The sequence below is a fragment of the Nelusetta ayraudi genome, unplaced genomic scaffold (assembly GCF_046127955.1).
Source record: "Nelusetta ayraudi isolate G7.1 ecotype Tasmania unplaced genomic scaffold, CSIRO-AGI_Nayr_v1 ptg000001l, whole genome shotgun sequence".
Lineage (NCBI taxonomy): Eukaryota > Metazoa > Chordata > Actinopteri > Tetraodontiformes > Monacanthidae > Nelusetta > Nelusetta ayraudi.
Window position 1 is genome coordinate 1,795,205 of NW_027466051.1, and position 27,296 is coordinate 1,822,500.

At 49.2% G+C, this 27,296-nt stretch overlaps 3 protein-coding genes across 10 annotated transcripts in view; 1 reads left to right on the top strand and 2 right to left on the bottom strand.

Moving 5' to 3' along the window:
* Positions 1–34: 34 nt before the first annotated feature.
* On the bottom strand, positions 35–10,944 carry sec16b (SEC16 homolog B, endoplasmic reticulum export factor). Of its 2 annotated transcripts, none has more exons than XM_076021613.1 (25): positions 10,583–10,943; positions 9,949–10,540; positions 9,066–9,160; positions 8,884–8,986; positions 8,466–8,668; positions 8,243–8,397; positions 7,745–7,806; positions 7,532–7,661; positions 7,193–7,420; positions 6,924–7,021; positions 6,077–6,158; positions 5,876–5,993; positions 5,209–5,320; positions 5,002–5,107; positions 4,768–4,905; positions 4,579–4,692; positions 2,766–2,832; positions 2,516–2,660; positions 2,271–2,407; positions 2,161–2,189; positions 1,710–1,802; positions 1,524–1,604; positions 1,300–1,414; positions 1,145–1,184; positions 35–296 (listed from the first exon to the last, which is right to left on the bottom strand). In XM_076021613.1, the coding sequence occupies exons 2-24, from the start codon at positions 10,188–10,190 to the stop codon at positions 1,168–1,170; spliced, it is 2,670 nt and encodes an 889-aa protein (XP_075877728.1). In that variant the 5' UTR covers positions 10,191–10,540; positions 10,583–10,943; the 3' UTR covers positions 35–296; positions 1,145–1,167. The 2 variants fall into 2 exon arrangements, with proteins under 2 accessions (XP_075877728.1, XP_075877809.1); XM_076021694.1 differs by lacking the exon at positions 35–296 and adding an exon at positions 980–1,065 and having other exon boundaries at positions 10,583–10,944.
* Positions 10,945–11,650: 706 nt separating this feature from the next.
* gadd45ab (growth arrest and DNA-damage-inducible, alpha, b) lies at positions 11,651–13,781 on the top strand. The gene is made up of 4 exons (XM_076022211.1): positions 11,651–11,825; positions 12,251–12,352; positions 12,453–12,666; positions 12,802–13,781. The coding sequence occupies exons 1-4, from the start codon at positions 11,776–11,778 to the stop codon at positions 12,904–12,906; spliced, it is 471 nt and encodes a 156-aa protein (XP_075878326.1). The 5' UTR covers positions 11,651–11,775; the 3' UTR covers positions 12,907–13,781.
* Positions 13,782–15,554: 1,773 nt separating this feature from the next.
* gng12b (guanine nucleotide binding protein (G protein), gamma 12b) overlaps positions 15,555–27,296 on the bottom strand; it is a 23,514-nt gene continuing 11,772 nt past the window's right edge. For 2 of the 7 annotated variants that reach the window (XM_076023332.1, XM_076022942.1), the window contains 2 exons: positions 18,376–18,504; positions 15,555–17,788 (listed from right to left, as the gene is read on the bottom strand). In XM_076023332.1, the coding sequence (XP_075879447.1) occupies positions 17,663–17,788; positions 18,376–18,468 (219 nt within the window). In that variant the 5' untranslated portion in view covers positions 18,469–18,504 and the 3' untranslated portion in view covers positions 15,555–17,662. Of the gene's footprint in view, positions 17,789–18,375; positions 18,505–18,646; positions 18,704–18,871; positions 19,419–21,776; positions 22,829–23,107; positions 23,650–27,296 lie in introns of those variants that run through there. The other 5 variants (XM_076023172.1, XM_076023014.1, XM_076022857.1 and 2 more) reach the window with 5 other exon arrangements.

Genomic DNA, 27,296 nt, shown 5'->3' on the forward strand with positions numbered 1-27,296 from the left:
ACAAGACAAAAACAACAACAACTACATTTATGTATTTAAAAAACATTTATTGACATGATAGAAGAGGAGGAGCCGAGACATCTGAAAGTGTTTATGCTCCGACATGTAGCTGGCGTTCGTCCCATGGTCCCACTGGGAAAACACTCTCGGGAGACTCAGGGTAAAACGAGACGACACCTGCCGTGCTGCCGCTCACTCGCCCGCTCAGCTTCAGGGCGAGAGGCCACGGCTGGAATCCCAGAGATTTCTGAGCGACGCTTAGCGACACGGCCGAGGAAGCTGCTGCTACTGCACAACTGCAAAATGCAATGCGATGCAGTGTATGCGCCCAATCGTGTGTGAACAAGAAACAATTTGATAACGGAATAACGCATAAAAGTTTTCCGCTCATGCTAAAAGTCTCTGAGGAGCCGTCTGACTCCTGCATCCACGTGGTAACTTTGTATTAAAGTGCAACAATTGATTAATTTAATTAATCTAAAACGTATGAAAAATATACAAAAGAAAAGAAAAAAGTATGATATAAACATTTGTTTCTATTTTGCTGCATCTGAAGCGCTGATGACGTTAACACTGTAAACTCTGTTTCTCGAGGTTCTGCACAATTAAAATAATTTCTTATCTGACATTTTTACACACATAGTCGAGGTATTTTTCCAGCAAAAGACATTTCAATAAACGGTTTCCTCTCTGGATGAGCTGCAGGTCATGATTTCTGGTTTGCCTATTGAGTCTTGGATCTGCACTGATACTGCACACGGATAATCTTCCCCGGGTGGCGGCCTGGATTCGGCTCAAAGTCCTGGTGCATTAATGGGGGACAGACAAAGACGTGAACCGCCGGAGTCACCTTCATGGCAGTAAACCTCAGCATTTTCCTGGAGCTGAAACCTGAGTTACTATAAATGTTTGAAAGGGCATCCCTGGAAACTAAAAAAGGGAGGTCACGGGGGCGAGGGGTTGGTTGGGAGAGCGGTCACTGCAGCTTAGTCAGTTCCTCTCAGTGACCAGCAGGGGAAGCATTGTGCGCGAAGTCCTTATTTAGATGTGGTGACGTCCATAATCCTGCAGAGGATTTTTTTTTTTTCTGTGAGACTTTGAAGTTTCAGTTCTGATGAGTCACATTTGCCTGAAGTTGACTCACCTGCAGTCTAGGGGGCGTGGCCTCTACGCCTGCTGCTGCCCTGCGGACCGGAGATGTTTTATTGATAGAAAACTTTCACTTGCTGACCCCCAGCAGTCACTGTTTACTTATGATAAAGAAAAAAAAATTCATCAATTAACAGTCAGTCGTTTTACCTGCTTTCCTTGAAAAGGGGTTGATCCCCGTAGAGGAGGGCGGAGTCGGAAACGTGGCTGGGCAGGGCATGGAAGGCGGTGGAGGAAGGGTGTGGCCTGTGGTGGGCGGAACCTCCTAAGAAAACATCACATTTGTACATCCGACGTTCAATACAGTAAAACGGAAAAAGTTTTTAAAAAAAAGAAAAAAAAACCCGGACGAGTGATGGAACAGCGACCCCTACTGTCGGCTTTGGGCTATGCTCTGCCTCCGCTGCAACGTTTTTGGCTTTGAACCAACCGCTGAACCATCCCGTCCTGGCGCCCTGCACAGGACACAAGACCATCAGCCGGTGGAGGTGCGTGAGTGTGTGTGTGTGTGTGTGTGTGTGTGTGTGTGTGTGTGTGTGTGTGTGGCATGTGTGGCTTACCTGTTCAGCGGGCTCCTTCTTGGGCTCCGGGGCCTCAGCCCTTGAGGAGACACTCATCCAGCCAAGGCCGAGATCCAGAGACTGAGGCTCCATCTGCAGCAGCAAACACATAAATGCACTAACACACACAACTGACTGAGGTGCTGGTGTGAATGAATAATGGGTTCAATATAAAGCACTTTGGGTGCCTTGAAAAGCGCTATATAAATCCAATCTATTATTATTATTACTGTATCTTCATAAGGTACTGTATATATTATTAGCATTAATCTTTTATAACAGACACATGACTATTTTGAGATGTTAATCTCATACCTACAAAAATAGTAATGTTGTTTGTTATAAAAGAAAAACGCTAATAATAATAAACACAATACACACAAACAGCTTATTAATACTGTGATTAAAAACAAAACAAAAAAATCCAACTTCAGAATCCTTCTTCACTCACTGCGTTGACTCCGTCAGGCAAGTCGGTTCCTGAGGGAACAATGAGATGTCAGTCAGAACCAGGTGGGCGGAGCTCCCAGGGGGAGGCGGACCTGCAGGAGGCTTTCTCACCCTCTGATTGGCCGGGAGGACCATGTGTCAAGGCCGCTGCAGCTTCGCCACCATCCTCACCACGATGGCTGGAATCTTGGGTGCCAAACAAGACGGTAGCTGCCATCGCTTCTGGCGCCGGATGATTAGAGGCTGGCCTGCGGGTGACCATGGAGGAAGTGGGCGGGGTCAAAAGAAAAACAAATAAGTAGACGAGGTCGTGGTTTGTTTTTTAATTTAGACAGGTGCTGCTGAGTGGCAGGTACCAGTGCTGAGCTCCAGCGGCATCCCATGGCGACACAGTGGACTCAGGGTTCCCGTCCAACTGAAGCTCCGCCCCCTCCTCCGCCTCTCCGCCGCCATAGTACAGGAGGTCCGGCCCTGGACTCAGTACGTCTCGGACGTCAGAGTCTGCAAACCGACAACCAGGAAGGGACAACTTTTAGTTTCTGCACACGAAGGTTGTCTTGCGGGGAACATCAGGTTTGAAAAAGTTTAAAAACATTTAGAAAGTACCATTGACTGCTGAAGCGCCCTCTGCAGGATGAGGTTGGTATGCAGCAGGAAAGTTGCAACTCTCCCCCTGAGCCAAAGCAAAAGGTCAAAAGGTGAGGCTGAGGATTTTGTGCAACAAAAATCAACAACTAAAATATTTTTTGTGAGAATACTTGAATATTCCTGATAATAGTATTAATATTGTATACGGTGGGGCAAAAAAGTATTTATCAGCCACCGATTCAGCAAGTTGACCCACTTAAAAAGATGAGAGAGGTTTGTAATGTTCATCATAGGTACACTTCAACTGTGAGAGACAGAGTGAAAAAAAATCCAGTAAACCACCATTATGATTTTTGCAACATTATAATGGTACAAAAAATAGGTATTTAGCAGTTAGAAAGAAGCAAGAATTCTGGCACTCACAGACCTGTTACTTCTGTCCTCCACTCGTTACCTGTATTAATGGCACCTGTTTGAAGTCGTTATCTGTACAAAGACAGCTGTCCACACTGCAACCTCTCCAACATGGCCAAGAGCAAAAAGCCAAGGACAAGAGTGTACACCTGCACAAGACCAGGGTGAGCCAATAGGCAAGCAACTGAGTGGGAAGAGATCAACTTTTGGTTTCGATCTGGGGCTCCGTGCAAGATCTCACCTCGTGGGGTACAAATGATCTTGAGAAGGCTGAGGAAAGAGCCCAGAACTACGGGGGGGAACTGGTCAATGACCTGGAGAGAGCTAGGACCACAGTAACAAAGGTTTCCATTTCATTTCACACTACATTGCCATGGAGTGCTTGAAAGGTCCCCCTGATTAAGCCAGCGCATGTCCAGGCCCGTCTAAAGTTTGCCAGAGACCATCTGGATGATCCAGAGGAGGGCTAGGAGAATGTCATGTGGCCAGATGAGACCAAAATGGAACTCTTTGGTATAACTCCATCTCTCACTCCCACCCACGCACTCACAGTGTTTGGAGACGGAAGACTGCATCCCAACAACACCATACCCACCGTGAAGATTTAGGGTGGAAACATTATGCTTTGGGGCTGTTTTTCTGCAAAGGGGACAGGGCGACTGATCCGTACTGAGGAAAGGACGAACGTGGCCATGTATCATGAGACACCTCCTTCCATCAGTGAGAACACTGAGGATGAAACGTGACGTGATCTTCCAGCATGACAATGATCCCAAACACACCGCCCAGGCAACGACGTAGTCGCTACGTAAAAAGGTTCAGAGGTGGCCTAGCCAGTCTCCAGATCTCAAACCAACAGAGAGTCTGTGGAGGGAGTCGAAAGTCCGTGTTGCCCAGCGACAGCCCCAAAACATCACACCTCTTGAGAGATCTGCATGGAAGAACGGGCCAGGATACCAGCTACAGTGCGTGCAAACCTGGTCAAGACCGACAGGAATCGTTTGACCTCTGTCACTGCCAACCAGGGTTACATTACAAAGTATTGAGGTGAACTTTTGTCAATCAAATACTTATTTTCAGCACCATTATACAGATAAATTCTTTACAAATCATACAATGTGATTTCCTGGGTTTTGTCTTTACATTCTTTTCTCTCACAGTTGAAGTGATGTACGAGTATGATGAACATTACAGACCGCATTTCTTTAAGTGGGCCAACTTGCAGGATCGCTGCCAAATTCTTTTTTGCCCCACTGTATAATAGTATTATTATAGTAATCTGGTTATTTTGTGTTTTTTTAAATAAATGTGTTTTAAGTGACACTGGTGATATTTGTCTCCATATTTTCATTTTTAATCCCTGAAATCCAATCGGAGCCTCCACGTCCACGGTGCAGAGATCTTCTCCCACCCTCACCTGTAGGCCGTGGAACCTTTGCCGCAGCTCTCTCAGCCAATCAGGCTCCTCGCCAGCGCCGCTGACCCCTCCCTCGCTGAACTGACCCTCGGTGTGTCTCAGCCCGTCGGACAGCTGCGTGGACACACACACACGCATTCAAGGGTGCTGAATTCAACCAGCTGTGAATCTCCTCAGGTGTCCTGGTACCTTGATGAGCTCCGCTGTCAGGACGGCGTGAGGCTCCGCCTGCTGCAGAAGGGCGCGGCCCACCAACTCGCAGTAGTGGAAGGCCTGGGAGGCCAGTCCGCAGTCCAGCAGGCGGCTGGCATACAGCAGCTTGTACACCTGAACACAACACAACAACAAACAGTGAGGTGAGAACCGCAGCCTGTCGGTCCAGCTACTGTTGAAAAGGCAAGAGGATCTTCTGGGACTCTTCACCTGGAAAGAGGGGATGGAGAAGCTGCTGCCCCCTAGTGTCTGGCAGTATTCATACAGCTCAGTGCACCGGATGGCAGCGCTGGTGGCAAAGTCGCGGAAAGGTTTCCTGGAGGAGACGGGAAGACGCACCGCTGAGCTATTAGCCTCTATCGCCCTGCTCTGTGACTCCGCCTCCTTCAACACCAGCCTCACTGTCACTGCTCCCACCTGTGGCTGCTGCCCAGCAGCACCAGTCTGTCGGCCTTGTGTGTGAAGGTGCCAAAGGGGACGCCGGCGGTCAGGTAGCACAGGTGGGCGGCATGCAGGAGGCCTTTGGAGGCTGCAAAGCCAACAAACAAACAAACTGAGAACCATTTTGAAGGTAGGAAAAACAAATGACTCTCATTGTACTGCATATATACACTTTTAATAATGTATGTATGGGCAGCATGTTAAGCTATTACCAATATGAAAAAAAAAATCAAGCCAAATTCTACTCTCTGGACCATTAAATGATGTGAAAATGTACCTATATGAATGAATGTATGTATGCATATACAGTACAGACAACAAATACATTGTTTCCTTGCTTCCTTTTCTCTTGCCTGTTGATCGGCTGCTTTTTTGTTTCTTTCTCTCTGTTTTGACTATTTTCATCTTAACCTTCATCTTATACCATTCATTCATTCATCTTTTATACCCGCGTTTTAGTCAAACGCGTGGTTATTTATGTCCTTTCAAGTATCGTTTTCTTTGTATTGACTTTGAAATTTGAACAATTCCAAAAAGTTGACTGAAATAAACTTAACCTAATTTTAATACTAAATTACACTAACATAAACTTATAATAAGCCCAGTCCATCAGTCCATCAGTGAGTCGTGTGACTGCCGGTACCCAGAGTGTCTCCCATGGTGACCACGGCCTTCTGCTGCACCTCGGGGACTCCGGCCTGGTTGGAGAGCATAGCGGCCAGGTGGGGCCTCCAGTCTCCATACTTGTCATTTACGCAGCACTGGGAACAGAAGGTCAAAGGTTTAGGGAGTCAGAGCAGGACGCTGCGGAAGGAAGGTGAGCACTTGTGGGCGGAGCTTCTACCGTGGCAGCGGTGGGGATCCTCCCCGACAGCAGCTGGAAGACGGTCTGCAGAGGGTCGCTGACCGCCAGCTGCCCAGTGAACCTGCCAGACAGCACAGCAGCAGCAGAACTAGTAGCAGGTATCTGCCGTGACCTTTGACCCCTCTCCCCACCCGCCCCGACGTCAACATTCCTCAGGAGCCGCTGCAGGACATCTGCTGCGTGGGAACACCGGAGGCCACGTCGCCGAAATAGCCCCGGCGAGGAAAGCGGACCGCGTTGCGTGACACGAGCCGCAGGTTGAGTGACGCAGCAGGAGCCTCTCGGCCGTCTGTTGCTGCTCCGCCGCTACCTCCATGGAAGTGTTAACGGTCCGTCACGCTGCCGTCCGTATAAATAACCCAGCGTCCGAGGAAGGTCGGCGTCACACGCGGCTCTGGTTACAGCCGGTGCACTCGTCTGACTATAATCATTAGCATCGCCGGCGCTCAACAGGTGCTTCAGTGGAAATTAAAATGTGGAGGGTAAGGTTTTTTTCCCCCGTCCCGCCCACTATAATTAAATTTAGAGAGTAAAAGTATCTTTTCTCGCCAAAAACGAGATGTGTTTTTTACATTTTTGTAAAATGAAATAGTTTTTGACAGAATATGAATAAGATTCTAGATATTTCCTTTACAGAGACGCAAGAAAACAAAATCACAGTTTGGTGAAGTCGAGGAAACTTTTTTTTAAACAAATTTCTTTTTGTTGTTACTGATTTGTCAAACAGGACAAAGGAGATAAAGCAGATTTTTTTTTTTTTTTTATCTGTCAGGAATGCTTCATGAGATCAGGACAGTCATCATTATGGGATGGGTCTGTTTCTCACCTGTTCAGCACATTGTTGTACGACCTGCTGTCCATCCTGCTGGCCAGGAAGAGGGCGTGACCCCACAGGCCGCTGCTCATCGCCTCCTCCAAAGCTTCCTGCAAGCACACAATGCAGCGTGATGAACCACAGAAGAGCAAGTTAAAGATAACCTGACTCCATTCATGAAATAAAAATATTATGTCGCCGGGAAAATTTAATTGAATTGCTAATAAAACACAAACTCTTGCAGCAAAACTGGAGATGATATAAAGTTGTGAGTCTGGAACCTTCTTCCGTCCAGCCAGCAGCAGCTGGGTGTATCGCTGCAGCGCCCCCTCGGACGGCTGGAAGTTGCTGCAGCTGCCCGTCAGCAGGTCATCTCCTCTGAGCGGCGGCGCCTCGGAGGTCGAACCATCGCTGAAGTCAATGAGCGCGGTGGCGGCGCTCGGCTGCCAGCTTCCGTCCGACTGAGATCTTTGCACCAGTAGCTCGGCCAGGTCGGAGCCCACCATTTGCTAGAAGATCAGGAATAAAAAAAATAATAATAAAAAAGCAAAAATATAAATATTTACATCTTAAAAAAATATATTTTAAAAAACGTGGAGTTAAAGTCAAGATCTACGTACTCCGTTCTGTCTGCACAGCAGTATCAGCAGCTGCCACAGGAGGGCGGCAGAGCTCTGATCGTCCGCTCTTGAGCACTCGCTCGCCCTCTGGTGGGCAAATTCTATCGCGTCCACTTTATGTAAATCTTCCCTATGAGGACGTGAAGAGTGAAGTCAGGCATTTCTCCAAAATTCCAGCCGCCTGCTTGTTGATAAGGATGTTTGTGCAGCTACCTGGTTAAAGGTCCCGGGAAGTTTCTCATCTCCTGCTGCTCCTTTGTGTCGCTCAAAATCACCTGCAGAGGGAAAAAACACTCCAGTGTACCAGCAGTAATTCCTAGTCTTCCTATGAAACCAACTCATACTGGGAAATATACAACACATATAAACACTCATTTAATTGTCCAAAAACAATACAGTAAAGAATTGAGAAAAACAAAAAACAACAGTGTGCAAACTGCAAAATTATAATGTTTTTGCATTTAAATTGTGCAAAACAAATTTCCATTGTAGTCATATTTTTCATCTTTTACCCAATTTATATGATCATTTATTTGACCACGTTGATATTTTTCTTTTTTAACCTGTTTCATCCTTCTTGATATGAGCTGGAAGTTGTCATGCTGACTTATTATCCTATCAATTTCACATATATATTATTGTATTTCTTTTTGTATCCCTCATTCGTTCATTCTTTTACTTCAGTTTCTGGGCTAAATCCGCCCTGCTGACCTCCAGGCTGTGGATTTCCAGCTGGCCGATGTTCTCCTGGGTGGACAGAGCCGGACTGACGCGGATCAGCTGTCCGGCGGGACCGAAGCGGACGACGGCGTGGGGGATGGCGAACTTCAGCGGGGCCGACACCACTGGCGGCGCCGCCACGTGCTCTGAGGACGAGGACGAGTGTGTGAAGAAACGTGAAGCTGACAAAGGGGACCTTCAGACACCGACTCACCTGTGTGAGAGGTGGGAGGAGCTTCACTCAGCTCGGCTCCGTTGATGTACTGACTCAGCTCGAAGCTGCTGGACGACAGGCCTGAGTTTTTGGAGCTCTCCAGAGTTCCTGAGTAGTGAGGATGAAGTTCCAGGTGGTTTCTGGAGGTGAAGTCCTCCTGGTCGGTGGGGCGGGGCTCAGGGGCATCTCTCCACTGATCATACCTGAACAATCAGATCAGTCTTTTCATCAATCATCTGGTTCGCTCAGTCACACAAAATCTGGGGGGGAAAACATTTGTTTGCAAGAACGCAAACATATTTCTGTCCACTAGATGGTGCCAAATTCCCCATGTCTGGTCTGCAGATTTGATGCATTTCAAAAAATGTACAAATATGAAAATCTTTCAACGCACACCCACACCCATTTTATTTCCTACCTGTATTCCTCGGCGTAGGAGTTCCCTGAATGTTCCGACTGGTGCCGTCGTTCGTGGTGCTGCTCCGTCCACCAGGGATCCTGTGAGCCCCAATGTCCGGCATCTTCAACCAGAGGAACATCATTGGCTGTTCAAGTGAAGATGAAGATGCTGAAGGTGCTTTGGTGTTGAGTGTCATGTACCTTGTTGCTGTGGATGCTCTCCTCTGTAGTAGCTGTGATGGCCGCGGCCGTCCCTGGAGTCCCACTGTCCGTGTGGCGGGTAGCGGTAGTCCAGCCTGGAATTTCAAAAAAACAGAAGTCACACCTTCAACACTTCTTCTTCACCTTTTAATGCAACCAGCCTCAACAAGTTCTGACAACATGCCGATCAGAGCCTTTAAAAGTGGGACTGTTCTCCAAGTTTTGAAAGTTTAAATTCAAAATAATGTTTCCTACCACTCTGCAGACTTGGAACTTGCAGAACTTGTTGCATTAACAACTTTAATGGAACAGAATCACTCAGTTTAAAATGCAACTATGACTAGATTTGGAGACAAATACAAATACAAAAAATAGTTATTCACAAAATAGTGACAGATTTTTTGAGAGTCGTTGGCTGTTTTTCTTGTTTATGAGTCAGATGATTGTTTTGTGATATTACTGGAATCATTGATAACTAACTTGTTTCCTCTCGCAATATATTTTTCTTGTACAGCAGTCTTAATTTGGTGTGTAAAATGACATGTGAAAGTGAGGACATTCTGTCATTTTGTGCCACATTCTGCATGACCTCCATCTTTCGACATAAACATTTATTTTCAATGTAAACAAAACGCAGGATTTCTGCACTGCAAGAATGGCTACTTCCTGTCTGGCTCTGGATCTGGTTTACTCCTGCACATCTGCTGAACAGCAGTTGAGAGCAGCAGATGTTCAGTAGTTCATCCTGAGCTGACCCCCAAATCAAACTTCCAAACCTGCACTTGCATCATGTTTTCATGTTTTACTTCCATCACAACAGATTTGTAGTTGGTCTGGTACTACATTGGGACACGCGGCCCAACTGTCCCACAGTTCTACACACCTGGACTGTGGTCTCTGGTGTTCCTGTGGGTACTGATACTGCTGCATGTGGTAGGGGTACTGGTCCGGTCTACCATGGTGAGCCCGGTGTCTGTCGCGGTGGTCCCTGGACTCCCTGTCCCACTGCTGCTGCTGCTGCTGCTGCTGCTGCTGCTGGTGGTAGTACCAGTAGTAGTCCTCCCGGTCCCTGGGGCTGTAGTGGGGGTGTCCCAAGTCCGGCCGAGGTCGACCTCTGTGGTCCATGTTGGTCAAACACCTGATGTCCAAGGAGGGGAAGCAGCGGCTGGGTCTCCCTCCCTCTGCTTCACGCTTCCACAGCAAGCGGCAGCGTCACGCAGTCAAAGGGCAGCGCCGACTGCCACATCACTCCACAGCCGAGGGAGCGCGAGGTGATAACAGGAGGGCAAAGATCAAGTCAGAGCAGCAACAGTGGCAGCAGTAGCTAGAAGCCACAGCGACCAGAGGAAGAGACCAAAAGAGTCAATAAATCAGTGCAGCTCCAGTCAGGCTGAAGTCCACAGTCTCCACCTACTGCTTGGTCTGCATCAACTTCTCCGGCCGGCTGTGTTTGCACAGGAAGAAGTTACTACCATCTGCACGACAACACGACAAAAAAAAAAAAAAAACGCAAACACCCTCAGCTGTTTCCCGCCCCGTCCTGTTATGACAGAACGAGTCTGCGCCTGGCGTGTGACATCCGATCTGATGGGGCGCGTCGCTGCCACGTTGCCGCCGGAGAAGATGCCGTTTGAGGCTGCGAGCGGAGCAGCCCCCCGGTCAGCGCTCCCAGATGTTGGTGTGAGCAGCGACGACAGGAAACTGGTCCCAGATCAGCCCGAGTTCAGACTTCCGATCGATATGTGTCCACTAGAGGCGCTGTTGTTACTTGTGCTTGCATAAACACTCGCTCAGTTATTTACAGTTTATCGTACATTAATGCTGTAGATTTTACTTTTCAGAATTAAAACTTAGCGCAATAGACAATTTGCAAAGATATTAAAAAAAAAATTAATTGATTAAAGACAAAAAAAATAACTAAAAAAATAACTAAATAGTCGAATATTAAAGGCAAAAAATAGATGAAAGTCAAAGGTGGCAGGTATTTTGTCCGGTGCCATATATGTCAGGGATCCAGGATGGTATTTAAAATTCACAATTAAGACAATCACACTGTGTAATATTACATCATATTATTACGTAGTAGAAATTTATTTCAATAATTTTAATCCCCCCCCCCCCCCCGCCCCACTCTCCTAAAAAGATGCTCAACCAACAACAACAACAACAACAACAACAACAACAGTAAAACACACACTTTTCTGGTCATTTAACTTTAGGAGATAAATGTTGTTTCGGCTCTCTAATAAACACTATCAGATTAAAGATAACTGCAATTTGATAACAGGCTCCAAAATGCTAATTTGCAGTTTGCAACTTGATTTACACAACATTGCGCCTTCCCTTCCAATGATATCAAAATAATAACTAATAGTCACAATATGGGAAATAAATGGGAAATGTGTGTGTGTGTGTGTGTGTGTGTACATGAATTACCATGTGCAGCTACGTTTCTATTTCCACCACGGCATGTCGCTGTCTCCCATGCAGCAGAGGCGAGGCCGCTGAGTCAATGTGATCGGTGGGCGGGGCTGAGGTTTTATGCAAATCGGCGAGGAGGGACCGACGCTTTTACTACCGAGGAGGTTGGAGAGCCGGCGGCAAGTGAGTCAGTTAGGAAAGCCTAGCAGGTCGGAGGCAGACGGACCCGGCAGCACTCGCACCTCGGTCGGATACCGCTCTGGATATAATCGGACCCCGAGCCGCTCGGATGTGCAATATGACTTTCGAGGAAAACAGTGGAGAGAATTCATCAGAAAGGTTTGTGTGTGTGTGTTTTTCTTTCTCCCCTTCCACCTGCATGTTTTGCGCCTTGAAGAAATGCTCCTCAACTTTCAAAATAGTCTCGGGGGGGAAAAAAAAAACTTTTTTTTTTTTTTTTTTTTTTTTTATTGCGTGAAGGTTTTTTTTTCCTCCACGGCTCTGGGGCAGCTCCGACTGACTGTCGCCCCGCTGTGGTTTGCGTTTAGGCGAGTGCAACGGTCAGTCGGCGTCACTGCTCACGAGGTCTGTCTGTCCGTCCGTACCGCAGCTGTAGTCACGATGTCTGTCAGACATCTGCTGCAAACATGACCGACACGCAGAGCTGCAAGGAACCGAGCGTCGCGGATCTCACCGCTGCTCATTGTGGATGTTTGTTTGCACGTTGATCGAAATGTGTAACTGTTGTTGTCGTCGTCGTGCAGGATGGAGTCGGTGGCCACAGCCCTGGAGGAGGTCCTGAGCTCGGCGCTGCCTCAGGGCTGCATCACGGTGGGAGTTTACGAGGCGGCCAAGTCCCTCAACGCGTGAGTACCGCGCTCCACAATAGCGGCGGCGTCACTCTGCGTCACTCTGCGTCACTCCACTCCACGCCTGACGTCTCACCCCCCCCCCCTCCCCTTGCAGTGACCCAGACAACGTGGTTCTGTGCCTGCTGGCCGCCGACGACGAGGAGGAGGACGTGGCCCTGCAGATTCACTTCACCCTCATCCAGGCCTTCTGCTGCGAGAACGACATCAACATCCTGCGCGTCAGCAACATGCGGCGCCTGGCCGAGATCCTGGGCGGGGGCAAAGGGGGTCAGGGCGAGCCCGCCGACCTGCACTGCGTCCTGGTTACGGTAATTGCCGTTAGTCACGCAATGATTCCTGGCATGTTGCTCACTTCCACCTCACAGCCTGCAGGAGGTGTTTTTTTCCTTTTCTTTCTTTTTGTTTTTTTAACTAATCTTTGTTCTCTCTCCTCTTCCCTGCAGAACCCTCAGTCCTCCGACCCGGCGCTCAGCAAGGTCAACCGCTTCTGCAGAGACAGCCGCTGCCTGGACCAGTGGGTGCCCGTCATCAACCTGCCCGACCGGTGAAAACATTTGGAACTATCGGCCAATCGTGTGCCACTGTGGGGAGGACAAAAAAAAAAGTATCTGCTCTCGGCGGCCGCCTGTGTTCGTGTCTGCGTCTTTGGAAGAAAAAAAGGCCCCCAGAGAAAAAGACAGACAGACAGACATACAGACAGGACGGGAGGGGCAGGAAGGAAGGAAGGAGGTAAAAAATATCAAAAGGAAAAAAAACCAACAAAAGAACAACACAGCAGAAGAGCAAAACGTTCCAGTACGGAGTCCTGGGCCGACCGGCGGGCCGGGGGTGGGGGGGGCAGCGTGACTCAGCCGTCTGCTCGCTGCACTTCCAGCCAGCAACTGTGAGAGAAAGACGCCTTTCCAGGAATCTGAATCATGAGAAAAAGCACACATGTGCACCGAGCACGAGGCAGTAGTGGCGGTGGTGGTGGGAGGGGCAGAGGGAGGGGGCAAAGATGGGAGGGGAGGGGGGAGCAGACAAGAGAGCCTCAGACGGCAAGAAGAGAGACTTCCAGGAAGTGAAGAAACACTGGAGACGAGCAGATGGAGCAAGGCTGAACCTCTTCTGGGTTGAAAACTTCATTTAAGGGTATTTAAGATGCGTCGCTTTGGGAGCTTGAAAAAAAAGGGAAAAGTTTTCACCATGATTATTTTTGTTAATTTTATTATTATTGATATTATGATTATTATTATTATCGTTGATGTTATTACTATTTTTATTGTTATCACTTCTGGGCAATGCAATGGTCACAATTGTCCCATCTGGCGTGTTTCCAAAAATGTTTTATTAATTTAACGAAGTGTATTTATTGTGCGTCCTTTACGGCTTTCTGCCTTGTTTGAGTTTGAATGAAATAAACGAGAAGAGACTCATCAGCTGACCTCTGACCTCATCATTTCCATGGCTCCGCCGAGTGCCACCTGGTAGTCTGTCACGCAGGAGACTGCAATGTTAACAACAATGGAAGTATCTGTTGAATCGCTTATCTGTTCCGAGTGACTCGTCCACCTAAATTTTTTATTTTTTGGGGGGGGTGGTGGTGGTGGTGGGGGTCACAGCATCCCACCCTGCTTGTTCATTCACTGCAAGCCTGCGTCAGCAGAGCGAGCGAGCTGAAAGAGTGAACCGTGCACCGAGCTGCTCATCCGTGACTATGTTGACTTTCACCTGCTCGTACCTCAACCAATGGTGACATCAAGGTTCCAGGACAGCGGTGCCGAGGTGGCAGTGAGTCAGTACAAAACGATTCCAGTCCCATGAACGGCTCACTGGCGTCAGGAAACTGCAGCGGCGACTCCCTCTGTGGTCTGTCTGCGAGCAGGCTGAGCTATATTTGCTGCTGCCTGGACTAAAAATAGCCCAGAGGCACGACGGAGAGTTGGTGGGGAGGGGAGAAAAATCCAGAACTCGTGGAAGACCCGGCCGCAACGCACCGCATAGGAGGAGAAAAGCAGAATGATTGGTGCAGGCATTAAAACGTGGGTGGGGTTGGGTTGGGGGAACCACCAGACAAAGGATGCATGAGTCAGGGCCGCAGTGGCGGAGCTGCGGGGGGGATAAAAATAACCTTGGCGAGCGGTGAGACCACCTACAGTGGCGGCGCTGCTGCTGGTAATTAACAGGCCGCGCACAGGCTGGAGCTGCAGCAGCCACGCCGTGCAGGCGGGGGGGTGGGAGGACCACGGTGGTCTCGTCGAGACAATCAGAGTCAAGAGAAGTGGGTCACAGCGCCGGACTGACTGGAAGTCCTGCCTGGGAGCAGCAGCGGGTGTGACAGCAGCCTGAGGGCGGCTCTGCAGAGGACTAATGAGAGGGCCGAGCGAGCGTGCACGCTGCAAGAAAAAAAAAAAAAAAAAGTGCACGTCGGCGTCTGCAAGTGGGCTGCGACTTTCACAGTTTGGCTCCCAAACGGTGACGCCGAGGACTTTCTGCGGTGGCTGCGGAGGGAACTCCATTCTTTCCCAAAACTGGGAAAACTGTTTCTTTCTGTTCTTGCAGCAGGCGACTCCACAGGTGCGGCTTCCAGGAAATAATTCCAGGAATTCCAGGACGACAGCTGACGGCACAGAAAAAAAAGCTGAGAACCAGTTTGGATTTTTTTATTTTTTTTTTTATCTTTGCTGCAGGGCAAGAGGGAAGCGGGGGGACAGCAGGGGGAAGGGAGAGGGGGAGGGGTCACTGTGATGTAGAGCAGATATGGGAGATGATGAATTGGCAGGCAGACGAGCCGCCGGAGCTCCGTCAATGTGGGCCAACGCGACTGCTGACCTGACCTGGTTGCAGGTGTAAGAGCACACCTGAAGGAAAAGTGAGAAGGCGTCCAGAACACAATAGGAGCAGGAGAGAGGCGGCAACCGCGGCGGTTACACAACTATCTGTAGCCGCTGGGCCCCTGGGGGGCTGCAGGAGACCCTCCGTGGGAACAGAGTCCAAGACTGACCCGAAACTGCAGGCAGGTCACAGCAGAGGAGTCGTGACTAACTGGATTAATGAGACGAGATCAAGGTCTCACAATGAGGGCACGTAATTACAAAACAATGCACAAAAATCAAGGGCAACAACTGAGGACACGCGACGCACGTTGCTCTACTACTCCTACTAACTGAATGTGTCTTATTTTTGTATTTGAATTGCCATGAAAAACACACATTGATCCATTACTTTTTCTTTTATTTATCTGAGTACCAGGTGAAGGCAGAATACAACGTACAGTAAATTGTCACGTCACACACACACACAAAACACACACAGGTGCATGAAAACAAACAAACATTGGAACTGTATTCACTAATGACACATTTGTGTTCACTGGGGAAAAAAACAAAAAACAAAAAAACATCATCCTCACACAACTTTCAACAACAAGTCCCCTCCGACTAAAGGGCACAAAAAACATGGAAAAGTGGGAGAAAATTCCACTTGCTGAACAAAAAGTGGAGGTTACAGTCATGACCGGATCATCACGAGTTCACATCGAGGTGGTTTCGGCTCGAAAGGTAGTCATTGAAACCCAACGAAAAAACAAAAAACGAAAATTATATTTTCATTTGTAACTTGAGTTGAATAATTGGGTTGGTTCTAGGAATTAGGAATCTAGTGGGTGGAGTCACGACTGCAGGCTCCTGTTTTGTTTTCACTGATGGGGAAATATAGTTGGTCGAGCCTATACTGTAGTGGGTGGAGCTTATACTGCAGGGGGTGGAGCCTACACTGTTGTGGGTGGAGCCTATACTGATGTGAGAGGACAGGGTGGAGCCTTTGCTGTAGTGGGTGGAGAATATACTGCAGGAGGTGAAGCCTATACTGCAGTAGGTGGAGCCTATACTGTAGTGGGTGGAGCTTATACTGTAAGTGGAGCCTATACTGTTGTGGATGGAGCCTATAATGCAGAGGGGTGGAGCCTATACTGTGAGTGGAGCCTATACTGCAGGGGGTGGAGCCTATGCTGTAGTGGGTGAATCCTATACTGCAGGGGGTGGAGCCTATACTGTCGTGAGAGGAGCCTATACTGCAGAGGGTGGAGCCTATGCTGTAGTGGGTGGATCCTATACTGCAGGGGGTGGAGCCTTTACCACAGCACATTTAGGACTTGGTAAGGCTTCTGTTTGTTTTCACTGATGGGGAAATGTAGTGGGTGGAGTCTATACTGTAATGGGTGGACACTATGCTGCAGCCAATCAGGATGCCGTACAGACTCCAGAATTGCTCTTGAGAAGGTTCAATGGAAAACGTTGTTAAGGTTAGTCCTCTGGTTGTTTGCAGACAATTACAATTAAGACTTCAGGAGCGGAACGCAAATACGTAACTTGCTGAAAGGCCTTTTTGAATTCACAGTATTATACTACAGCACTTGTGTGACTGGGAGTTGTGAGTGATTCGGACCTCACGTTGCTCCGTTTTGTTTTTGTTTTGTTTTTTTGTTTTTTTTTTAAGGCTCTGCTCGGTAACGTCGACAAAATAAAACCCCGTGGCGTTTCAGCAGGAAGGCCAACACTAAAAAAAACACACAGAGTCTCATCAAGTGAGTCTGATGTAAACACGGAACGTTTCAAACAAACAACAGTAGATAACAGTCGTCTGGTGCAGCAGAAGAGAAGATCAGAGAGAAAGTCGACCTGATTGGATGGCACAATGGTTCCTCTCCTCAGCGGGGCTCGCTCCGCTTGCATCCATTCACAATGATCATAACGCAATGAGGGTCATAAAAAAATGTCATCAGTGTGAACAAAGAAAAACGGTGTCTTATCAGCTCCTAAGCTGACCCGGCAGCAGTCCAAATCAGACTTTAATCTTTTTTAGTCGTTTTAATCTTTTGATTTCTGCATCTGTGAGGGAAGTGGAAAAAAAAAATAGATAAAAAGCAGAGGATGTTTGTTTTTTAGCGGTGTGACTGGCCACGCCCACTCTGCCCTGACAGAGTATCATTAGCTGCTTCCTATGGCCGGTCGCCGATGAAAGTAAGAGGTGAAAGGTCAAAGGGCAGCCGGGCCCTGATGCCCACCAGCTGATTGTTTGGGGCTCGTTTGAGGCTCGCTGTGATAATTACAAGGTCACTCCGCCTCCGTCCCACCTCTCACCTGCAGCAGCTGCAGAGGAGCAAAGCGTGCGAGCGGCCGAGTGGAGCTGCTGCTTTAGCTGCAGCCGGCTTGCAGGAGAATGTTTAATGTTTCATGGGACGGCCCAATTATACAGAAAGTTTAGCTACTGACTTTTATCCCCACGCCCCCCCTCCCTCTCATCAGAATCCACCGAACAGCCGGCTTACAGAACCGTGCACGGCTTCTTGTCCTTGAAGGGGTTCTCTGAGGCCGGGATGCCCATGAGCAGCGGGTCGTTCTTGGCGTGCTCCGCACAGTAGCGCATCAAGTCCGACGAGGCCTTGGACACCTGCAGAGGGCGGGCGAGGGGTTGAGGGACGTTGCATTAATTGCAAGGAGATGAAATGAAGGCATAGCAATTTGCAATTGCAAATCTTTTGTCCCTTCCATTCACCCGTAGTCGAGCCGTGGCGCTATGTTTCCGCGACGCGATGTTCCCACGATCGTTCGCTGTGTTTATCGCACCGGTGGTGGTTTAAGCTACCCACCTGCACACTGAACATCCAGGAGTTACAAGCTAACTGAAGCAATTGCTAAATGAGTCGAAAAGTGCAATTCATAGGAATTGCTTGTGCACACAGGAGCTGTATGGAATCAAGAAGGGACCCAAGTTGGAACTGGTAAAATGTCTATGTAATAAGTGGGTACAGATGCACTGCTTTGAAAGTAATAATAAAACAAAAGATCAAAATTTAAATCCTTTCTTTGTGTCCATTTGGTTGACACTCGGGTCAGAAAGGATTTACATTAATATGGACATAAAAAACTGTTTAAACATGCAAATCACAACACGATTAATCAATTAACTATGGAAAGAGATTATTCCCGATTTAAACATTTACAGCCCTACAAAAAAACAGAAGGCAGGTCAGTTACCTTTATCCTGTCGATGCAGGCCTCCCTCCGCAGCTGCTGCACCACCCGCTTGTGGTGAGCCAGGCTGCTGGAGCTCTGCATCTTTGACGACATGGCGGTCCGGACTCTGGTGCGGTGCGCCACTCGAACCTTGGCCAGAGTGAAGGACAGAGGGAAAAAGCGACATTGGCCTACTGACACAAAACAAGTCTGGATGATGCTAAAATTAGATAGAGTGTTAGTAGAAGTGAGGAGTAAAAACAGTGTCATCAGCAAACATCAAGCAACTCACAAAATCTCCGACTCTGGAGAAAAACAGCTGATTTAACCTGCCGGGCTGGAAGTTCTGATAGTCCTCGTCTATGATGGGACAAGGTTTGACTCCTGAGTCTCCAACCACCTGCTGAGGTGGAACATTTAAAAAAAAAAACACACTGCAGAGTTTCTGTTGACGCTGTGTGAGATTTGGGGTGTCTGAAACCATCAGCAAAGCCCTCAGAGAAAAACTCAAGCTCACTGTGAGACAGCACAGTTCAAAACTGGATCACCTGAAAAGTAAAAGTCTTCAGAATCGCGACGCCTATTTGGCAGAGGACCCACCCTGGAGGGACCCCAAGGATGAGCAACCTGCCGTTGGAGGTCACAGGAGTGGACCTGTGCATTTATGACTTTGGCTAAAAAACAAAATGCTGGGATGACAAACTGGAAGAACCACATTAACGTCCATGCTAGCCTGCAGCCACGGTCTGCTTTGGGAAGACAATAGACCATTCAAGGACTGAGAGGCTGCTGCACAGTGAATGACAGGAGCCTCCGCAACGCAATTTCATAAGAGGCAGAAGTGACTGAACACAGACGCTGCGTAACTTCCCAGAAGAGGCGCAACGCTGTGCAAGTCGTGACCAACGAACTCGTGTTTCGCAACCATCAGTGCCGGGACACACACAAGGTCTGTTTCACCGGCTGGTTACGCCACCGACCCTGGCATTCCAAGGCAACAAACGTGACTCCTGCAAAGGATCAGGATCAGCCGGGCGAGCAGGAAGCGGAGGAGGGGGAGGAAGAGAAGGAGGGGGGGGGGGGGGTGAAGAGGAGGAAAAGAAGGAGGAGAAGGAGGAGGAGAAGGGCTATGAAGAGGAGAAAGAGAAGGTGGAGGAAGAGGAGGGGGAGAAGGTGGAGGGGAGGAACCACCGCACGCCTGCTGCACAGCAAATTCATGATCATTTTTCTGGAAAATGTTCTGCAGCCGTAATGAGGGGGGGGGAGGGGGGGGGGGGAGTGATAGAAATGGTTTCCGGCATGCAGTGCGGTGCAGGATATTACAGCAGCTGGGGGGGCACCGGAGTGGAGGGCAGGCAACCATGCATCCCTTTAATCCCCCCACTCACTAACCCACTCACTCACTCACTCACTCCCTTCCGCTTCCTGCACAGGATGCAGCGTCGCCCGCCGGCTTTCCTCCTCGGTATAAATGACAGAATGTGGGGCGGACAGACAGACAGACAGACTGTAAAAATAGAAGCGGGGGCTGCAGTCCAGGGAAGGAAAACACGGCCACTGCTGAGCCGGTGGGCGGCCATCCCAAAAAAAAAAAACCTCTCCACTGCGTTTTTCCAGGTTTCGGTGCTGCAGCTATTCGGAGAACTCGTGCTCCCTCGTCATCGCAGCTGGAACTTTCTGGAGCTGCGGCGGACAAGAGCCCACGCTGGAGAAAAATGAAAAGCACCAAAAAGTCACACACACACACACACACACACACACACACACACACCCACACACACACACACACTCACACACAAAAGCCACCAGGGCTCTCCCCTCCCTCCTCCTCAACGAGGAGGTTCTCCAAGTGCAATAAACCCTGAAAGGCCTTTGACAAAAGCCAAGTCTGGATTTTTACGGCCCCATTGTCTCGGGAAAAATTGTCTGGTGGTGCTTGACTGCAGCTGATAAACACTCTCTATGCTCTGGATGATACAAAAGCAGCAGATTACAGGGTGCGGGGTTGTGCTGCAGTTGTTAAACTCAATTCCCAAATTATCTAAAGTCCCTTTGAGTTCTCCGTCGACTTTTCCGTTTTACCCTGGTTCCATTTGTGCTCTGCTCTGCTTTTGAAGGCCCCGAGAGTAGACAAATGATCATACAGGTGAGCGCAACCGAGTGCAGCCGCGTCGGCCGTCTGGTTGCATGAAAGCTCCAGTGGAACAACAGCGACTGCAAACTACAACTTTGTGCGACTTTTAGAACCACAGAGCTGCAGCTCCGGTGGAAATAAGCTGAACACTGGTTCCCCTGCAGAGGTGCCAGATGTGCAGTGCCATCTGCAGCACTACACGTGCAGCAGGGCTGGCTGAACCACACACACACACACACACACACACACACACTTGGCCCAGCAGTGGTGCATCCCCACCTCTGAGGCAGCTGTCGGGTCCAGGGAGCCTCAGATGTGCAGAATTTCATGTAATCCTGCTTTTCTCTGTGTGTGTGTGTGTGTGTGTGTGTGTGTGTGTGTGCTGGTGGCCAGTTTTACAGTAACCCTGCTGGTTTGGAGGGATTAGAGCTTTTTTAATGGGATCCCACCAATGTGCATTTTGCTATAAAAGTGTCTTGTGTGAGATGTACCGAGAAAAAAAAAATATCTCCCACCGGCTCAAATTAGAAGGGAGGGTTAATGTTGGAAAGAACTGCTGGGAGTCGTATTCATGCCCCTTTTTTTAAAAAACGAGGGCTTTAACCATAGTCGAGCCGTTCTGGGAAACTCTGCACTATTTTTAGAACGTGGCTCTGCAGCAACTCGACCAGACGGCCGGGCAGGAGTCCAGGTGTGACCAATCATAACACAAGATGGATCACGAATAGAAGGTTTTCCTCGAAATGGCAAAAAAAAAAAAAAAGGGGGGCGCTCCCTTCGTGGGACAAATGACTTGATTTGATTTGATCGAAGCCGAACCGTTACTCATTCCAGTCGACAGCCTGTGATTTGGTCCTCGCAGGGCTCTCATTATTTTATGGAAATCAGACGCGTGACTGCTTGAATGTTTGATGAAGCTATTTATTGCACACCACCAGTGGTGGAATCATTTTCTGCAAGCCCCTCCGCCAGTGCAGCCAGCAACGCTGCTCTTCGGGATCCAACTGGGGAGCGGCAGTTCGGGGGGAAAAGAAGAAGATGAAGAACAAAGCGGAGGTTTTAATTGGCTGTTAACAATAATCAGGATTGAAGCCAGAACCACACGGGCGGCGGGTCTTGGTTGCCAGATAGCGACATGCCAACCAGATGCAGTAAGAAACAGAAGAACACATTCTAACCAGTGTTAGCGTTATCGTCCTGTGTGCTCCTCCAGTCAAGGATCTCTTCTTCACTATCAACTTGCAACTATTGTGTCAAAACTCTACAAAGAAAACAAAAAAACAACAACCTTGAGGGTGCTGGTCTTCACGCACGAGTTTGAGGAAAGCAAGACAATGTCCAGGCCAAGGAGAGCCAAGGATACCAAGGCCGCAGATATGAACAACAAGTATTAGGTATGTTTGCAATTAAAAGTGTATTTAAGAGTGAACTTTGGACGTGTCAACACAAAAAGCGCAAATAGGGGAGTGATTCAACCGGGCCAGAGCAAACAGAGCCGGGCTGCGTGACGCGTCATTAGGCCCAAGGAGGCCGAGTTGCTAAGCAGTGTTGACACGCCGGCAGTTAGCGACGCGGCGGCGCTGCAGCGCAACTTCTCGGGCAAATGAGACACACGTTTCCCTGGAATAGAGGGGTCACAATTCCAGGCGGTTAACCATTGCTACCCGGTGGTTCTGTCGGATCGCATCGACTCACACGTGCATTAGCTCTTAGCAAAAACCCTGCAGCGCTACTGCAGTTTGCAAAAACCTTTCTCACCGTGAATCTTCAAATTGTGACTCAAAACATACATTTAGAAGGATGCCAATTCATACACACCAAGCTGGAACAAAGATGCATCGAATTTGTTTTTGGAAAATCAAACATTGAATTGGTTGTAAAAAAACAAAGTGTCATAAGCGTACATGCAGAGAGTCCGGACATGTATTTTAGGCAGTTATTATTAGTCATTCACAGGTCTTATTGAAAAAGGTTGGTCGGCATTAAAGGTTTAAGAGCAAGACTGGATTTTTTGCGCTCTTTTTTTTTTTTTTTTTGCCTAGCACGCTAGCTAGAACCCTTGAAGATACCGAGAAACACGCAGCGTGGCAGTGGGATAAATGTTCTCATCTTAAATAAGTTCTGCAAATAAGTGAAGTTATTGTTTAATGGTGTGCAAGCAAACCACTAAATAGAAATAAATACACTCAGAACACTGTGTATACATTACAACACGTCAGTTTGCAGTCTTGCAGCTTTAAATAATTGTGTAAATGCTACGTGAAGACATCGGTCAAACAAACGTGTGAAAAGAGTTCCAGTAAAACCAACAGAGCCAACCGAGAGCGCCGGGAGATAAATGTCACCGCAGTCGCTCTGATCCTTTGTAGCCTTCAAAAAAAAAAAAAAAAATCTGTTTATGGTGGAAAAAGAATCTGGGCACGCGGCGAGTCCTCGTGTGTGCAGAGTGTAAATACCAGCGACAACACTGAGGAGCATTGAAGGGAAAAACTATTTGAAGTCCCCGATCGGAGGGACGTCTTTGATGTGGCGGTGAAGCTTTGCGCAGGTGGGCGTCTCTCTCTCTCTCTCTCTCTCTCTCTCTCTCTCTCTCTGTCTCTCTCTCACGCATTTACTCACTCTCTTTTTCACCAGAACAAACAGGAGTAGTGCAGGTCCGGTATTTTTCACCCTCCACAAGCGACCGCCAGCAACCACTTCCTGATTGTGTTACGTCGTCCCTTCGGGTTTAAATGATATGACTTCCTGTTTTATGTAACGTTTTACTGTAATGTGTCAAACGCTAAACACTTCCTGTCCTTTTTTTTTTTGGCCTGCGTCTGTCTGCTCCAATTATTACTTTGATCTGACCTCGGTCAGCTTCCCCATTCCTTTCTTTCCGAGAGTACTCCTCCTAGAAATAGGAGCCAAAAGAAACCTGGCTCGTCCCCCTGGTGGTAGGTTGCAGCATTGGCTGTGGCCCAAAGCAGGACACTGCATTCAAATGGAGGCAAGCAACTTTTTTCCCCCACTGATGGTTCCTTATCAAGCGGATGTGCGTTGGAGTGTCTGTTCTAATTACGGGGTGAAAAATGTCGGCCGACGGCTGATTGGCCGGTGCAGGCTCGTGTGGGCAGAGCCAGTCTCTCTTTTGCAACACTTTCTCGTGCACATGCACATGCACATGCACACGCCTCACGTCACCCAGGGATCCTGACAGGCCACGCCGGTGGCGGCGGCAACGGCGGCGGCAACGGCGCTCCCTTCCAAAGAAGAGGAAAAGATGCCAGAGCTGATAAAACCGCCAAGAGATCGTCGGTAACTTTGTGTTGTGGTGCGACGGCGAGAAGCGTTGTGCCGGCTGATTACAGCCACGTTGCTCTGTTTCTCTGCTGCTGATTACCAGACGGCAGATCCGGCGCTGCAGAGATGCTGATTGGTTATCAGCCAGTCGGAGCTCCAACAAAAAATGTTGGGACCGCGGGATTTAGCAGCAGACGCAGCAGCAACCCCCCACTCCCCCCACCCAACATCTGACCAAACCTGCCTGGCAACACCCAGGACAGAGGGAGCGGTGGAGAGTTGGGGGCGACAGCAGAACGTGAGGCTGCCTCCAACACTGAGCCCTGCAGCTTAGCGCTCATTGTGGAGGAGCGTCCGCAATGCAGACGCGGCCGTCAGTTTGGTGCTGCTGCTGCTGCTGCTGCTGTCGTCGTGCAGAGTTCTCGCAGTTGTTGAACCCCCATGCCCACGTCCACCCTTTTTTTTTTTTTTTTTTAACCGCGCCCCCATACAAGCTGAGCGCTAATCTCAGACAGCCTGATGCTATCTGGGAGCCAGGCTGTGCAGTCAGGCATGTGGAGGAAGGAGACCTCCCAAACTGACACAATCCCACGGCGGATGCAGAGCTCCGATTGGCTCTGAAGCACGTTTTTTTGTTGGGAGGTTCCAATACGATAAATAAATTCCAACTTGAGCTATAACTTCAGGCCATTCAAATAAAGAAGAAAACAATACAAAAACAAAAACAAAAGGACACACAAAACTTTTGGTCTATTATCATCATTATCATTATTATTATTATTATTATTATTATTATTATTATTATTATCATTATTATTATTATTATTATAATTTTTGTTAATAGATAAATAAATAAGTGTGATTTGGGTGGCACTGTGCCGACCTGGCATGTGAAGGAGACACAGGGAGGCGTTGGCTGCTGACGCTCACTGCCTGCCTGCCTGCCTGCCTGTCTCTCTGTCTGAGTGTCTGTGTGTCTCAAGCGGGAGTCGTTCCAAGCTGCTGAGTCACCGGCTGCAGTTTCGCTCTTCCCGCCGAGCTCCTTTCACCGGGGCCTTTGCAGCGGCACGCAACGCATTCGTGTCGGGAAAAGGTCAGAGGCGGGCCGACGGTCGTCTCCCTCCGGTTTCAGTCCAGGATCCCCCCACCTAACTCACCCTCAACCCTCCTCCTCCTCCTCTTCCCCCCGCGTCCCACCACACCTGGAGGCCAAGTGCAGAAAAACAGGTTCCCCCTCCAGTTTCCTGTCAGTCTGCAGGCCGACACAGGCCGGCAACAAGTTCAAAGGCTCCACTACTGCACTTCCAACGGCCGTAGAAATGAAGTGAGTCTTCCTCGCATGCACACACGCACACACACACACACTCACACTCCTGGCGGCGAGGCGCTGAACCTCCACCGGTTGGCGCTCCCTTTGAAGTGCAGCCTTGATGTACAAGCTCGTGGCTTCTCTCTCCACTCTGTTTTGTTCCCCCCCACCACCACCACCGCCAAAAAGAAGAAGAGAAAAAAGGGTGAGGAAAAAAGTGTGGATTTAGCCTTTGGGAGTCGTGGCTTTGATTTGACACACAGGCGGAGGTGGAGATGAAACGCTGACATTCGGTCGGTGCTGCATGCAGCGCCAGATGCGACGCTCCGGGCCGCCAGCTGCTGCTGCTGCTGCTGCTGCTGCTGCTGTGCAGCTGCGCGTGGGGTCGCAGTTGTGGTGCTAAACCTGTTGCATGCACAACACAACACTCTGTTTGGAGCGACTTCGATAAAAGGAGGCACGCGGGACGAAGCCGGAGCCTCGCAGGTGTTGGTGAAGGTGATTGGTTGGTTGGTTGGTTGGGTGTTTTTTAAACTCCAAGAACAGTGAAACACTGCACACTGAAATCTGAATTCTGCATGTTGGCTCACTGAAAGAAAATGTTCTCCAGAGACCAGCGGCTCTTTTCCGTCCCTTTGCGTCACATTTCAGCACATTTTCTGCTGATTTCGGGACAAATTCCGACCGTCTATTTTCGACGGCGTGACATTCACGGTTTAATTTTCATCTTCCCGCAGAGTGCCGACAGCTGACAGTCGGTGACGGTTCTGCTGCGTCTACCCAGTCAGCAATTTCCACCGTCTCCAAAGCCTCGCTGTCACCACTTCAACCTTCTGAGGAGTAGTAGGAGGAGGAGGAGGTGTGGAAGAGGTGAGAGGGGAGGAGGAGGAGGAAGAGGAAGAGGAAGAGGAGAGGAGGCGAGCATAGAGGAGAGGCAGCCGGAGGGCAGCTGAGTGTGGCGGCTAATGAGCTGTGAGTCAGCGGGTGTCTGCGCCCTGATCCTACCGTCACGCCGCCTTATCTGTCTGCGCGCACACACACGCGCACACACACACACACACACAAGGAGACAATAGCGTCTTGCAAATGGCAACTGCTTTTGTTCTACAGCGGCAGATACAAAAGTCACAAAAACTTCAAAGGAGGTTTTGCGACTGAGCCGCTTCGCATTGTGTGCATCTTGCAACTGTAAAAAAAGATAGATATATATATATAAAGGCAGGGGCTGCTGGGTTGTGTGCGAGGTGGGCTCGGCTGCTGCTTGAGACATGAAAGGAGGAGAGTTTTTTCTCTCGTGTATCTCAGCGAGGTCGACTCCTCCATGGGAGAAAAACTCCCAGCGCCGAGTCGTCGTGCGATGGCTGAAAATCCCCCCAAGGAGGGGGAAAAGTGAGCAGGGGGGGGGGGGGGGGGGGGGGAGGATGAGGAGGAGGAGGGGTGGTGGGAGAAACATTCTCCCACCAAAACTTCCTGGAGCCCCGCGGCCGCCCCGCTCCTGCACCAGGGAGTCTCCCCGACAACTGAGCTTCGTCTAGACACAAACCGCCGCTCGGCTCAGCGGATTGGAATTCCGGTCGGAACAACCAGTCGAAACAACCAAGTCGGAACAACCCGGCAGTCCTGGCAGAGCGTGCTTGTGTGTGTGTGTGTGTCGGGCGAGGCGTGTTCTGGCTGTGCGGCTGTTCCCACTCGGGACAGCAGCGACAGCAGCGACAACGACGACGACGACAACAACAGGCAGGGAGGGATTCCTGTGAGACTCACGTCAGAGCCAGGGAGTGGACAACCAGCAGCAACCAGCCAGGATTCTCCCACGCGGGCTGACGCTCGCACAACCCTCACACGCTGACTGACAACCTTCCAGGATGCAACGTCCACTCTGGTTTTGTTCCAGATTGTTCTTTTTTTTTCGGCATCCCAAAATCCTCAAAGCAGTCGAAACCCCGACGTTGAAGAAACTTTAAAAACAAACTCGGGTTGCGACAAGTCGGGGGGGGGGGGGGACAAACTCGGGTTGCGACAAGTCGGGGGGGAAAAAAACTCTTTTTGCTTTGCGTGCAGACTCCACGAGCAGACGGGTTATTTTTTTGTTTTCTTTTGTTTTGTTTTTTTGTTTTTTTGCAAGTGTTGCCACAACAGAGACCCTCTTGTCCTCAGCCCCGCCTCCGTGTATTTACACACCCAAACACCAGAGCCGAGCAAGCCGGATTTCGTCTG

Excerpts from the sequence above, each read along its gene's own strand:
- gadd45ab (XM_076022211.1), top strand. The coding sequence starts at position 11,776 with ATGTGCAATATGACTTTCGAGGAAAACAGTGGAGAGAATTCATCAGAA. Across the intron at positions 12,353-12,452 it reads GCGGCCAAGTCCCTCAACGC|TGACCCAGACAACGTGGTTC; the intron begins GTGAGTACCGCG and ends CTCCCCTTGCAG. Across the intron at positions 12,667-12,801 it reads TGCACTGCGTCCTGGTTACG|AACCCTCAGTCCTCCGACCC; the intron begins GTAATTGCCGTT and ends TCTTCCCTGCAG.
- sec16b (XM_076021613.1), bottom strand. The coding sequence starts at position 10,190 with ATGGACCACAGAGGTCGACCTCGGCCGGACTTGGGACACCCCCACTAC. Across the intron at positions 5,994-6,076 it reads GGATCCCCACCGCTGCCACG|TGCTGCGTAAATGACAAGTA; the intron begins GTAGAAGCTCCG and ends TTCTGTTCCCAG. Across the intron at positions 2,661-2,765 it reads GGGCGCTTCAGCAGTCAATG|ACTCTGACGTCCGAGACGTA; the intron begins GTACTTTCTAAA and ends GTCGGTTTGCAG.